Genomic DNA, 14971 nt, shown 5'->3' on the forward strand with positions numbered 1-14971 from the left:
AAGCCAGAACCTCAGAGGGACGAATAACAATGAAAGAAGGCCAAAAAAAAAAAGTTATTAAAAGAATAAATAAATAAAATCAAAGGAAAGACAAACACAATGTCAAATACAGATGCTAACAAATCAATATTAACTCTAAATGTAAATGGACTAACCTCTTCAATAAAAAGACACAGAGTCGCAGGCTGGATTAAGAAACAAAACACAATCTTTTGCTGTCTCCAGGAAACACATTTAGCTACAAAAGATAAAAATAGACTCAAAGTTAAAGGATGGAAAACAATCCTAAAAGCAAATGGACTAAAAATGAAAGCAGGAACAGCTATACTTATATCAGAAAAAACAGATTTCAAACTCAAAAAGATAAAAAGAGACCCCAATGGTTACTACATTATGATCAAGGGGACAGTACTTCAAGAAGAAATAAGACTTATTAACATATACTCACCAATGAAGGAGCACCAAAGTATATCAGACAACTACTGTCATCTTTGAAAACAGACATCAGAGAAAACACATACGTAGTGGGAGACTTCAACACACCACTATCAACAATGGATAGATCAATGAGACAAAAAATAAGTAAAGACACTAAAGCTCTAAATAAGGATCTAGAGAGCTTGGGCTTAACAGACATCTATAGAACACTAAACCCAAAAAAAAATCTGAGTACACATTTTTCTCAAGCGCACACGGATCATTCTCCAGGATCGATCACATACTGGGACCCAAGACAAACATCAACAGATACACCAAGATTGAAATCATACCAACCATCTTTTCTGACCATGAAGGCATCAAACTAGAAATAAACCATAAAAAGAAGGCAAGGAACTCTCCTACCTCATGGAGATTGAAAACCACACTTCTGGAAGACCAATGGACTAACAAGGAGATCAAAGAAGAAATTGAAAAATTCTTTGAATTTAATGACAAGGAGGACACCAATTTCCTAAATGTATGGGATACAGCAAAAGCAGTAATAAGAGGAAAATATAGGGCAATAGAGGCTCACATCAAGAAACAAGAAAGAACTCAAAGAACCAACCTAATCTCGAAGCTCAAAGATGTAGCAAAAGAACAACAAAAAAATCCCAAAGCCAGTAGAAGAAAAGAAATAATAAAAACCGAAGCAGAAATAAATGAAATCGAAACAGAAAAAACAATCCAAAAGATCAATGAAACCAAGAGCTGGTTCTTCGAAAAAATAAATAAAATAGACAAACCCCTAGCCAGGCTCACAAAGGAAAAAAGGGAGAAAGCACATATAAACAGGATCATTAATGAAAGAGGAGAAATCACAACGGACACAGCAGAAATCAAAAGAATAATCAGTAACTACTATGAACCGTTATATGGAAACAAGTTCAACAATCTAGAGAGATGGACAAATTCCTACAACTCTACAATCACCCAAAGCTAGATAAAGAAGAAATAGAACATCTAAACAGACCAATTACAAGCAGCGAAATTGAAATGGTAATCAAAAACCTCCCCAAAAACAAAAGCCCAGGACCTGATGGATTTACAAATGAATTCTACCAAATATTCAGAGATGAAGTAGTGCCTATCCTTCACAAACTCTTCCAAAAAATTGAGAAGGAAGGGATAATACCAAACACATTCTATGAAGCCAACATTACACTAATACCAAAACCAAACAAGGACAACACAAAAAAAAAGAAAACTACAGGCCAATCTCCCTAATGAACACTGATGCAAAAATCCTCAATAAAATTTTAGCTATCAGAATCCAACAGTGTATCCATAAGATAATTCACCACGACCAAGTAGGATTCATTCCAGAGACACAAGCATGGTTCAACATCCGAAAATCAATCAACGTTATCCAACACATCAACAAAAAGAAATATAAAAACCATATGATAATATCAATAGATCTGAGAAAGCTTTCGACAAAGTGCAACACCCATTCTTGATAAAAGCCCTTGAAATTCTTGGGATACAAGGAACATACCTCAACATCATAAAGGCAATATATAACAAGCCAACAGCCAGTATCATTCTCAATGGCGAAAAGCTGAAAGCATTCCCATTAAGATCTGGAACAAGACAAGGATGTCCACTCTCACCACTGCTTTTCAATATAATACTGGAAGTCCTAACCAGAGCAATAAGACAAGAGAAAGACATACAAGGAATCCAAAAAGGAAAAGAAGAAGTCAAACTATCACTATTTGCAGATGATATGATAATATACACAGAGAACCCCACAAACTCCACAGAAAAACTAATAAAACTCATCAATCAGTTCAGTAAAGTGGCAGGATACAAAATCAACATGCAAAAATCAGTAGCCTTCCTATACACAAACAATAAATCTGAAGAAGAAGAAATAAAGAAAAATCCCTTTTATTATCAAAACAAAAAAAAATCAAATACTTGGGAATAAATCCAACAAAAGAGGTAAAGGACCTATACAAAGAAAACTATAACACACTGTTTAAAGAAATAGAAGAAGACACAAAGAAATGGAAAGTCATCCCCTGCTCATGGACTGGAAGAATAAACATTATTAAAATGTCCATCCTGCCAAAAGCAATATACAGATTCAATACTATTCCAATAAAAATTTCAATGTCATTCTTCAAAGAAATAGAACAATTGCTGATGAAATTCCTATGGAATGACCAAAAACCCCGAATAGCCAAAGCTCTCCTGAAAAAAAAAGAAGGAAATGGAGGCATCACAGTCCCAGACTTCAAACTATACTACAAAGCCATAATCATCAAAACTGCATGGTATTGGAACAAGAACAGACACACAGACCAATGGAATTGAATAGAAAATCCAGAAATAAACCCACAGATTTATGGTCAACTAATCTTTGACAAAGGAGCAAAGAATATGCATTGGAGCAAAGAAATTTGGTTCAATTAATGGTGCTGGGAAAACTGGGTTGCTACATGCAAAAGAATGAAGCTTGACTACTACCTCACACCATACACAAAAACCAACTCAAAATGGATTGAAGAGCTAGACATAAGACCTGAAACCATAAAACACATAGAAGGAAATATAGGCAAAACACGACGTGATATGCACATCAAAGACATCTTTACAGACACATCACCCAAAGCAGTGATAGTGAAGGCAAAGATCAACAGCTGGGAATACATCAAATTAAAGAGCTTCTGCATAGCAAAAGAGACAATAACCAAAACAAAGAGAAACCCCACCGACTGGGAGAACATTTTTGCACACAACACTAATGATAAAGGACTGATCACAAAAATCTGCAAAGAGCTGATGAGACTCAACAACAACAAAGAAAATAATCCAGTCAAAAAATGGGCAGAAGAGCTAAAAAGAAACTTCTCTGAAGAAGAAATGAAAATGGCCAACAGACATATGAAAAAATGTTCAACATCACTAGTAATCAGGGAAATGCAAATCAAAACTACTATGAGATACCATCTTACACCAGTGAGAATGGCACATATTAAAAAAACTAGCAACAACAAATGTTGGCGAGGTTGTGGAGAAAAAGGAACTCTCTGCACTTTTGTGGGAGTGCAAACTGGTCCAACACTATGGAGAGCTGTGTGGAGATTTCTGGACCTACCAAACATAGAGCTTCCATATGATCCAGCAATTCCACTCCTAGGTATTTACCCAAAGGACACAGAAACATCAATTTCAAAGAGCACCTGCATCCCTATGTTTATAGCAGCAGTGTTTACAATAGCTAAGCTTTGGAAACAACCCAAATGCCCAAAAATAGATGACTGGATCAAGAAGATGTGGTACATATACACCATGGAATATTACTCAGCATTCAAAAAAGATAAACACATGCAATTTGCAGCAACATGGATGATGCTAGAAGGGATCATGCTCAGCAAAATAAGCCAGAAAGGAAAAGAAAAATACCAGATGGTCTCACTCATAGCAGGAATCTGGAACACTTAAATAAGGGACCAGGAAAATGAATAACTATAAGAAAGTAAAAATCAAAATCAACAAACAACTATGAACCACAGACACTCTATGGGGGGTGGAGGGCTGGGAGGGAAGGGATTGGGATCAAAATAAGGGGGTTGCAATTTATGGGGAATATAAAAATAAAATTTATAAAATAAAAAAAGGTTACATTAAAAAAATAAAAATTACTTATTGTATCATTTTGATCTGATATATAAAGACAAAAAAAGCTTAACCCCACTTGAATCATGGCTATGTAGGAAGAAACAGAGCACATATTTTTCATAGACTCATTATTCAATTTTACTTCCTCCCTTGAAGTTTGTTTTGAAAGATTTTTAAATAGAGGGAAAAAAATAAATAAAAGATGATTTGCTAAAAGATTGAGTAGGCAATATGATGTGCAGAGGTAGCTTTTAGTATAACCAAAATTTTACTTAAATTTACTGCTCCCTTAGATTTTGTGTAATTATCTTTCAATTCATTTTGTTGCCTTTCAGTAAGTATAATAGGCCTATATTACTGCTTCAAGTATGGATTGTCTTTTCAAGTTCAGTTATTAGGTGGGTTCTGGTATCTCATTGTGATTTTAATTTGCATTTCCCTGATGATTTACAGTGAAACACTTGTTCAAATATTTTGCACATTTTTTAAATAGGATTATTTGTTTGCTAAATTTTGATTTTTTTAAATTGAGGTAACTTTGATTTACAACACTATATATGATTTAAGATCACACCTCTTCAGATGTATGTATGTTAGCACAACACAACCCCCACCAAGGCAACCATAGTTCTCCACCATAGTCCAGTGGGCCCCTTCCACAACCTGCTCCCCAATCTCCCTCTCTGTTAGCCTCAATTCTGTAGTCAGACTTCAGGGTTTATTACTGGTTTGGTTCTGTTTGTGTTGTTTCTCTATATTCCACATATAATTGACATCATTCAGTATCTATCTTTCTCCTTCTTACTTATTTCACTTAGTATTATGTTCCCCAGTTCTATACATGTTGTTGCAAATGGCAAGAATTTATCATTTTTTTATAACTGAGTAGTATTCTATTGTGTATATATACCACTTCTTCTTAATTCACTCTTCAGCCTTTGGCCACTTAGGTTGTTTCCATAGTTTGGTTATTATAGATAGTGCTGCAGTGAACATATGAGAGAATCTATCTCTTCAAATTAACACTATTGCATTCTTTAGTTTGATCCTAGGAGTGGAATTGGTGGATCCTATGGTAGATCTATTTTTAATTATTTGAAAACACTCCATACTGTTTTCCAAGGGGCTGGAGCAGTCTACATTCCCACCAAAAGTGTACAGGGTTCTTTTTTCTCCATATCCTTGCCAGCACTTGTTTCTGGTCTTTTTGATATGGGCCATTGTCATAAGTTTGAGATGGTTTCTATTGTGGTTTTGATTTGCACTTTCATGACCTGAATTGATGAGCTGATAGTTCTTATATCCTGGTTTTGATCCTTCATTAAATATATGATTTATACATGTTTTATGAAATTCCATGGTTTGTCTTTTCGTTTTAGCCATGTTTTGTGAATAGCAATTCTTTTATTTTGGCGATGTTAATTTATCTTTTTTTTTTCTTTTATGTGTTGTACCTTTGGTATTATGTTACTTGGCTGAATATGTAGATCTGTGACCAATTTTGAATAATTTTATATTATCTGGATCAAGTTCACTTTCTGTTTTACACTCAGATATCCAGTTGTTCCACCACCATTTGTTTATTGTGTTTCCTTTTTTTGAGGTACATGATTTATAGCTGTATATGATTCAGAATAATAGATTCACACCTCTTCAGATGCATATCATCACCCTCATTCCCAACACCAGTGCACCCATATCCCTCTACCATATACCATTCCCTCCTTCATGTCCTCCCCCTCTTACTGTCCATTTTGCATATCCATTAGGTCCATAGATAGTCTTCTGTATACATGATTCTTCTTCTTAATTCTTACTTATTGCTCAGCAGTATGAGGCCATCACCTGGAGATTTTGCAGCAATGAATATCCAAAGATATTGCAGATTAAAACAAATTATACATTTACCACTTTAGCATTCCTTTAAATTTAGGGATAACATTCATAACACATTCTTTACAAAGCAGTCAATGAAGGAAAATAATCATATTTAAGATTTTTGCAACATTTAAGAATTGAGAAACATTCCAGTGGCACTTCCCAAATTAAGAAATGTTGCAGCATGCAATTGCAGAAGTAAATTACTTTTACTTTTACTAAATAATAACAATAAACATTATTATTGCTATTATCAATTTAAGAAGAATGGTAGCTATGCAATTTTATGAGTTTCTGCTTTGTTAAACACATGAAGATAAATGCAGTAGACTCCTAATATCTGAGGAAATATATCTGGAATCTTGCAAAATCCACAAATTCTTGAATATCAATATTGCCTATAATTTCCCTGATAGAATATACTATGTATTTTGATATATTTTAATCATATTTCTATAGTGTATTTTTATTGTTCTCATTAAAATCCACTAATCACTTATAGCCTATGCTTTTAAAACATTTTCTTCACTACAAAGAAAGATTTTTCTTCACTACAAAGAAAGATTTTTCTTCAGGCATAGTTTCCTTCAAGAAATGACTTCATCTGCATCTATGAACTAGTGTGAAGCAGCAAGTCTCTCATATGCTTGGCTCAGTCACAGCAACCTCAAATTAACATGCAAATGTCTGTCACAGTAAAGTTACAAACTACTGTATTTATTTTAGAGGAGATTACAGAGTCAAAAATTGCAAATCAAAATGTTCAATTTTTAAAAGAATGTTCTGTTTTTCATAGAGAATAAAATTTTATGTCATATGAAGAATTTCCTTCCACTGAAACAAAATAACGATTTCACTGAGTTTATTACACAGCACTCAGAAACTGCCCTAGATGCTAGCACCCTTAAAATTAAGCTACTTGCTTAACTCCAGGCCCCTTGTGTTTTGCAGTGTTTGAAAAGAACAAGTTTAAAATTTGCCTTAAGAAATCTTTACTTACTTATTATTCTTCTCAAGGCACCTATAACTTCTTTGTTCCTCAGACTATAAATAAAAGGATTTAGTAGGGGGATTATGATTGTGTAAAATAGAGAATACATTTTATCCTGATTTTCAGCTGGTCCAGACCCAGGACGCACATACATGATGAAGAGAGTACCATAGAACAAAGAGACAGACAGCAGATGGGCACTGCAAGTGGAGAAAGCTTTGCTTCTGCCCTTTTCAGACTTCTTTTTCAAGATGGCATAGAGGACATAAGAATAAGAAATGATGATAGTCACAAAGGTGAAAGACTGGATAAAGACTGAAAATATAAAAATCAGGAGCATGTTAATTGTAGGGTCAGTACAGGAAATCTTAAACAGTTGTAAAACTTCACAATAGAAATAATGTATTACATTGGACTTGCAGAAAGTTAATCTAAATAACAAACCCACATGCATCATGGGATGAAGAAACCCAATGATATATGAAACACCTAATAATTGAATACTGACAATATTAGACATTACTGCTGGATAAAGCAGGGGGTTACATATGGCCACATAGCGGTCATAGGCCATCACTACCAAAAGGAAGCATTCTGTGTTTGCACTGGAGGCAAAAAAATAAAATTGGGTGATGCACTCTGCAAGTGATATTATGTGATTCTTTGATAAAAAATTAACTAGCATTTTTGGAGTCACAGATGATGAAGAACAAGCATCTGCAAAAGCTAAACTTCCAAGGAAGAAGTACATGGGGGTGTGAAGTTGGGGGTCCTTCCAGATGAGAAAAATCAGTCCAAGGTTGCCCACCATGGTGATGAGGTAGATGCCCAAGAACACCAGGAACAGAGGAACCTGCAGTCCAGGACTATCTGTGAGTCCTGTGAGAACAAACTGAGTCACCTGTGTCTTGTTTATGTCCATCATATTCACTTGCGGTGATCACTGCAATGAAAAAGTAAATAATACTCTCACAAAAGACCATGAAAATAATCACATTTTATTTTTAAAAAATCCATCTTCCCTGCTTATGTATCTCTTTTGTTCAGAAGATATGCATTTTGATCCTTGAGCAAGTGTTCTTTATAAACAATAAGAACTTGGGAAACAGTTCCTAAAAATTAGAAAAATATATAAAGAGAATATGTAAAGATTTCATTCCATGAACAAGAGATGTGGGTATATATTTCACTTGGAAAAATTGGCTGCAGTTTAATAATTACTTTCTAACTTAAGAATATTTTAAAATAACATAATTCAGCTATTTAATATGCTAAATATTAGTGATCAAAACTAACAATGTGCATTTTATATAATACAGCATCTCCAAATTAAAAGATTGAAATGTTCACTTACCATTATTATGCAGTATTTTCTTGAAAATTCTAATGTATTTAAAATACAAAAATAAATAATAAAGGAATAATAAAATACAAAAATATAGATCAATTAATATCTTATGCTGATGTTATATTATTATAATTAAATATCATGGTTTCAATAAGCACTGCATGCTGAATGAATACATAAATAACGACTAGGTTTTTTTCTGAACAATAATTACCAGAAGGAAGTAAGAGAAATATTTCAGTTATAATGCGATAAAACCTTAAAGTACATTGAAATAATATTTTTTTCCTTTTTTTTTCTTTATTGTGGTAACATTGGTTTATACCACTGTCCTTGATTTAGGGGAGTAAGTTCACACTCCGTCAGATATCTGTTACAACACCACCACCACTATCAAAGCACTCACAGTCCTTTATGCCTCTGGGCCCTTTATTCCCTTCTACTCTTCTTCCCCCTCTAGCAGCCAAATATATGACCTATGTAAAGAAAATTACCAAATGGTATTATATATTTTCTGGAGAAACAGACAGTTAAAATTGTTCTTAGTAAGGTGAATTAATATTATAAATATGTCATTAGAATTGAAATTAAATTCATTTAGAATCTTAATTAAGATTAGAATGCTCATCATTTGAAAAGTTTTTTAACTTTTTTTTACATCACCGTTCATTTTTAAACAATATTTGCTTCCCCCCTCCCCCTCAGGTGTAGTCCCCCATAGAGTTTCCTTCACCAATGCACCCGGGCACCATCACCTCAGTCTCCTGTGCTCCTCCCTCTCTCCCTCTGATCCCTCTCCCTCCTCCTCCCCTGCAGGATGTCTCTGATTTATAATTGTCTGGTTTTGCTTTGTTGTGTTTTGTACTGTTATTATTTTTTTACACTGATGTCTTATTGGGTTCCCCTATATTCCTGCTATAAGTGAAACCATCCGATATTTTTCTTTTTCCTTCTGGCTTATTTCTCTGAGCATAATTCCTTCTATCAGCAACAACCGTGCATCACCACATGCAAAAAAATGAAACTAGACCACTATCTCTCACCATGCACAAAAATCAATTCAAAATGGATAAAATAACTGGACATAAGACCTGAAACCATAAAATATACTAGAAGACATACATTTCTGTAACCTCTTTAAAGACTTGTCACCCAAAGCAAAGAAAGTCAAGGAAAAGATAAACACCTGGGATTACATCAAACTGAAAAGCTTCTGTACAGCAAAAGAGACATTAACCAAAACAGACACCCCGCTGATTTGGAAAAAACTTTTGCTAATCACTTTTTGATGTAACAGCATAAACTTTAAATTCAAATAAAGCAAAAAGTGTGAACAGAAAGTAAGTCTGTTCTATGGACTTAAAAATAATCATGAAATAAATACAATTTAAATGTTATAAAAAATCTTTGACTAAGATTTAAAAACCCCCAAATTATAAAGATATAATTTTTAGTTGCGTGAAAATGGTGTATGTGTCAAACCTACAATAAAGTGAAGGATGATTTGAATTTTAGAAGAAATATGTATAACTAATACTGAAAGTAAAATGAGTACCAATCACATACAAAGAAATTTTACAAAAATAGAACAATGAAAATGCAACTGAATAAGCAAGTTACTGAAAATTGTATCATCATATTTAATTTAGGAAAAGATGCTTATCTTCCTCAGTATTCAGGATGTGCAAATATAAAAATAAGACTACTGAGACTAGCAAAATTATTGCTTCTGGAAATTTGGAAAGGGTCACTCTCACTTTCTAATCACAATGAAATTATTAAGTCTTTAAGTGCAATTTGACAACATCTTTTAAAAATAAAAATATACTTACTCTTCAACCAAGTGATCCAGACCTACAATTCAATCCATAGTAATAATGTATCAGTTCATATGGAGGGAAGTTCACTGCAGCATTGTTCATGGTGGCAGAAGACTGGAAATATTATGAAAACCAATCAGATGAAGCAGTGGTTTTACAAATCCCGGTTTATTCTTACTAGTCAGTATTATGGCAGTTGTTTAAAAATAAGCTATTGTTCTACTCATTAACTCAAGGAAATTTCCACATGTGTTAGGAAACTAAGTAAAATAAGATGAAAAGATGTTGCATTGGCAACACCACACTGATAGAGAAATGGGAACATACGTAATACAATCACATTAAACAGACTATAAGGTCTTATGATTCTTGCTACATATACATCTATGAACACATATTAGCTTGTAACAATATGAACAAAGATTGTATGAAATGACATCAGGTTGTTGATGTTTATTGTCTTGGTGTAGGTGCAAGGAAAGAATAAAGGAGAGGGAAGAGGGAAAAACCACTCCCCCCGAAAGTTTTTGTGATAAAAATGATACATTATTACTCTGTTTATACAACTGCACATATTTATATGTGTACAATGACATATTGAATGATAGTCATAACTTGTTAATAAGAGGGGAAGAGAACAAAAAGAAACAGGAACAATGTTCTAGTATTGCATTTAGTAGTATTGCATTTTAATGAAAAAAAAATAGGAATTAGCCATGTAAGTGTTTTTATAACAATGTATCTTAAAATCAGATTATTTTAGATTATATAACATATTTTTGAATATTTTCAGTGATACATGATTTCAGCTACTGAGAGTCATCTTTGTTCTCACTTTCTCCTTTTTTATTTCTATTTTTTGAATAGTTGAAAAATATTTTTTACACAAAGTATAAAAAACAAGTACAGTAAATTATCTCTCTAGTTTTCTTTACATCTGACTACTTTCCTTTTTTGTTATATGCTAAATATCTTATAATTTTCATAACTATTACAGATGGAATATTTGATATGATCTTCAAATACTTTGGTTTTGTTCTAAGACATATCAATTTAAGTAACATAGTTGTTCTACCCATAAATGATTCCAAGCTATTTAGAGTGGCATGCAGACACACTTAGAATACCTTGAGGAGAAAACTCACTTGTGATTTGGGATGTACATTCAATTGTTTCTCAAACTAAAATTAGTAACACAATTTTAACACATAAATTGTTGTTGATTAAAATACATTAAAAATTTCCCTATTTATCCATATTGGGTTTACTTAACTTTACAATAGGTCCAAAAGCATTATTTCTCTTATTCATTAACACAACCAGCAAGAACACTGACATATGTCTCTGCTGAAAATTGAACACCCAGAGCAATCATTTAGTGCCCAAAGTGGAGGTTTTGCTCTGAATGAGCCTGCCCAATTTCTTGCACCATGAACTCATAATTGATATTATGACATTTATAATTAAGCAAAGAGCTATTAGATATTTGAAATCTTTTTTCATAAGATTTAAACACACAGATGTCTGTATCCATACGGATAATAGATATGGATAAAACACATATATCCCTATCTATTTGGAATTAAGGAGACTAAGAAAGTTATCCTTGATGATCTTCACCCATCTTCTCATGATTCCATGACTGTATTAAGGATGTTTGAGCAAAGAGTTTAGTTGTCCATACTAAAAATTTTATAGCATGAGATAGCCTCTGATTTTTCCTTCTTGTCTTATTTTTCTATTATTCTAAGTTTACTAAGAAATCTTAATATACTTGTCTTCTAAACAGTAAAACAATTACTACCTATGATAGTGATTTAGAATTTTCAATCCTGAAAAGAAAGAGAAAATATTTTAAGATTACCAGAACTTTCATATCTTAGCTGTATATTTCATCATCAGATAGGCAAATCAAAAAATTATAAATAATTAAATTAGGTCAGTGTCCTCACCAGCAAGTCCTGAGGAGATAGAAAAAGTGGTGTTTTCTTAAAGAAAGATCGGTTGTTTCCCCCCCCAAAAAATATAACAGACTTATTTTTCCCTGTACCATATTCTGCATTAGGGCCAGAGTCATCATCATAAATTGCCAAACTAATAAGGCTAGGTCTGTCTCCATGTCTATGTCTGCATTTCCATTTAAAACCTAAAACAAAAACAGTGGAAGCTGTAGAATAAAGCAGTGATCACTTGTGCAAAGGTTTTCATTGGGAACTTCAAGTGTGTGTGTATATATATACATATATCTATATCTACATATTTGTGATTTTTTTAATTGTATGCATTCCTGAAAATGCTACAAAAAAGAACCTTGGAATTCCCTCAGTGAAAGTTACCAGTGGATTCCCTATAGGATGAAGGCAACGTTGTTCTACTGGGCATTGTGAACTAATCAGTGAGTCCTTCCCCAGACATACCCTGGTGTAATAATTAGAACCACACTTTGTGTTGTTAGCATTCACTGTAAGGCAACTTGACAGCCTGCCCCTGAGCAGTTTTATATACTTTTATTTCTCTTGATATTTTCATATTCCAACCACTTTTTTGAGTCTTCAAAAGTTTTAAGAATCATCAAATTCAACATGCTCAAATCCAAATTTAGGGTCTTTTCTAACCCCTTTGCCAACACTTGTTTTTTTTTTTCTGGTCTTTTTGATATAAACCATTCTCACAGGAGAGAGATGATATCTTTTAGTTTTGATTTGCATTTTCCTGACGCAAAATCATTTTCTGATTTTTTAAATGTGTCTGTTGGCCATCTATATATCTTCTTTGGAGAAGTGTCTTAATAGTTGTTCTACCCATTAATAGTTCTTAACAGTTCTTCTACTGACATAACTATATATTATTAATTTATGTATATTTTCTAACATTTTCTCTTAACATTCTCTACATTTTAGTCAATGTCATCTTTTTAAAATGTCATACTTTGAGGTCACCTCCTTTTCACACCCATAGATGCATCTTTGCTTAAAACCCTTAAGTAATCTACAATGGCTCTTAGAAGAGATACTGAAATCCTTAAACCTTCCCTCATCCTGAAACATATTCAGTAATCCTCTATACAAAATTCTTGTCCAGTGGACTTAGTTCATTTTTCAGGCAGTTGATCCTGATATTTCTTTGACAATCAAATCCAACCAGGAGTTGAAGTTAAAATTAAGAATTTCATTTGTAATTTCTGTATATGATGTTGGTGAGGAATAAATATTTCAGAATTTACCTGAGGATAGCTAGTAACTGTGAGTGAGATTCACTGAGTAAAAAGGAAAATTATGCTGTTGGTCAATAGCTCTGTGATTTGTGCAAATTTAATACTAAAGACTTTTTTTAAAGATTTGTTTATATTTATTTATGCATGCAAAAACTGGGGTGGTCAGAGGTGCAGGTGGTGAGAGGATTCACCAGAGACAGAATGGGGAGCAGAACAGAAGATCTACTGAAATGCACTGCTGAGGGGAGCAGCAGGTGAGACAGCACAGGTCTGCTGCACCATGTGGGTAGCTCCCTGGCTGGGGATCAAACTCATGCTGCAGTGGCTGGTGATAACTTGATAGTGCTGAGACTTTAACCCCTGCACCACCAGAAAGGTCCAACACTAAAGACTTTGTGCTTCCTTTGTCAGAGCAGTAACTATTATATATTGCATTATATTTTATCTTAGGCATAGATGCTTTTTATCCAATTCAACTAGAAGCTTCATTCTCCCCACCCTCAGAGCAGCCTTTCTCTCTTCAAAATACTTTTTTTCTCAAGTACTCAAGTCTTTGTTTCAATGTCAGTCTTTTGCTGCACTTGACTTGTCTCACCATTTTTCACAACCCAAATCCTTAACCTCGTGACTACAGCAGAGTCTATCATAATTGATGGTGTCTCTTCCCAGGTGACAACTTGTTGAATAAAGAAAGAAGAATCCTGTCTTATTGAAATGAACATTAGAGTGATAAGGAAATGTCTGTTTATTCTGTGTGGTGAAACATTAATACTCCTCACTTGTAACTGAAGATGTTTTACTAGATGATCCCAACTCCTTATAAGTCTACTCTCCATTGGTCCTGGAATTCTAAATAATTTTTGCTTATTGGAATTTAGATGCATTTAAGAAGACCATGGAAATAGAAAAGGAAGGGGAGGAAAATATCCATTATTTTCCCTTGATTAGCAATAATGCAGTCTCTCTTTTTTCCCTCTCTCCCTCACCCTTCCCCCCCCTCTCTCTCTCTCTCTCGCTCTCTCTCGCTCTCTCTCGCTCTCTGTAGCTTGCTTCCTCTCTGCTAGCCTCTTATCATGAAAACAGAGAGAGGAGGCAAGATGCTTAAATTAATTGAGATATAAAAAGGGGATCATTTATAGAATTTGTTTTATTGACCTTAATTACCATCTCTGGTTATCTTCAGTAACAGATGCTATAATTTCCTTATTCTAACATGGCATACCTCAGAGATACTACAGATTTGTTTCTACACTGTAATAAAGCAAATATTACAGTAAGTCAAGTCACATGTATTTTTTTTGTTTCCAGTGCACATAAGGTTATGTGTATACTATAATGTAGCCTATAAAGTATATTATATAAAAATTTACAATATTTTAAATATTACTTCAATAAAAAATTTACTGGGGGAATTTATGTACCTTAATTAAATATTATATAGAGACATAAGCTGTTAGAGCAATTGCTGTTAGAAAACGTCACCAATAGATTTACTCAGTGCAAAGTTGCCACAAACATTCAATTTGTAAAAATGTAATATTGAAGCCAGTGTGCACTGTTACCATGAGTACAGCTGCTGATGCTGCTTTTCACCCTAGTCTCACTGTGAA

General features: G+C 33.6%; 1 protein-coding gene across 1 annotated transcript; it reads right to left on the reverse strand.

Annotated features, from left to right (window-relative positions):
• Positions 1-6980: 6980 nt before the first annotated feature.
• Positions 6981-7904, reverse strand: LOC119256860 (olfactory receptor 5AC1-like). Its single transcript, XM_037524611.1, has one exon. It carries the CDS (start codon positions 7902-7904, stop codon positions 6981-6983), a length of 924 nt encoding a protein of 307 aa, XP_037380508.1.
• Between the last annotated feature and the right edge of the window lie 7067 nt (positions 7905-14971).

Source organism: Talpa occidentalis, unplaced genomic scaffold (genome assembly GCF_014898055.3).
Source record: "Talpa occidentalis isolate TD23 unplaced genomic scaffold, MPIMG_talOcc4v2.1 talOcc4.4, whole genome shotgun sequence".
NCBI classification, from domain to species: Eukaryota; Metazoa; Chordata; class Mammalia; order Eulipotyphla; family Talpidae; genus Talpa; species Talpa occidentalis.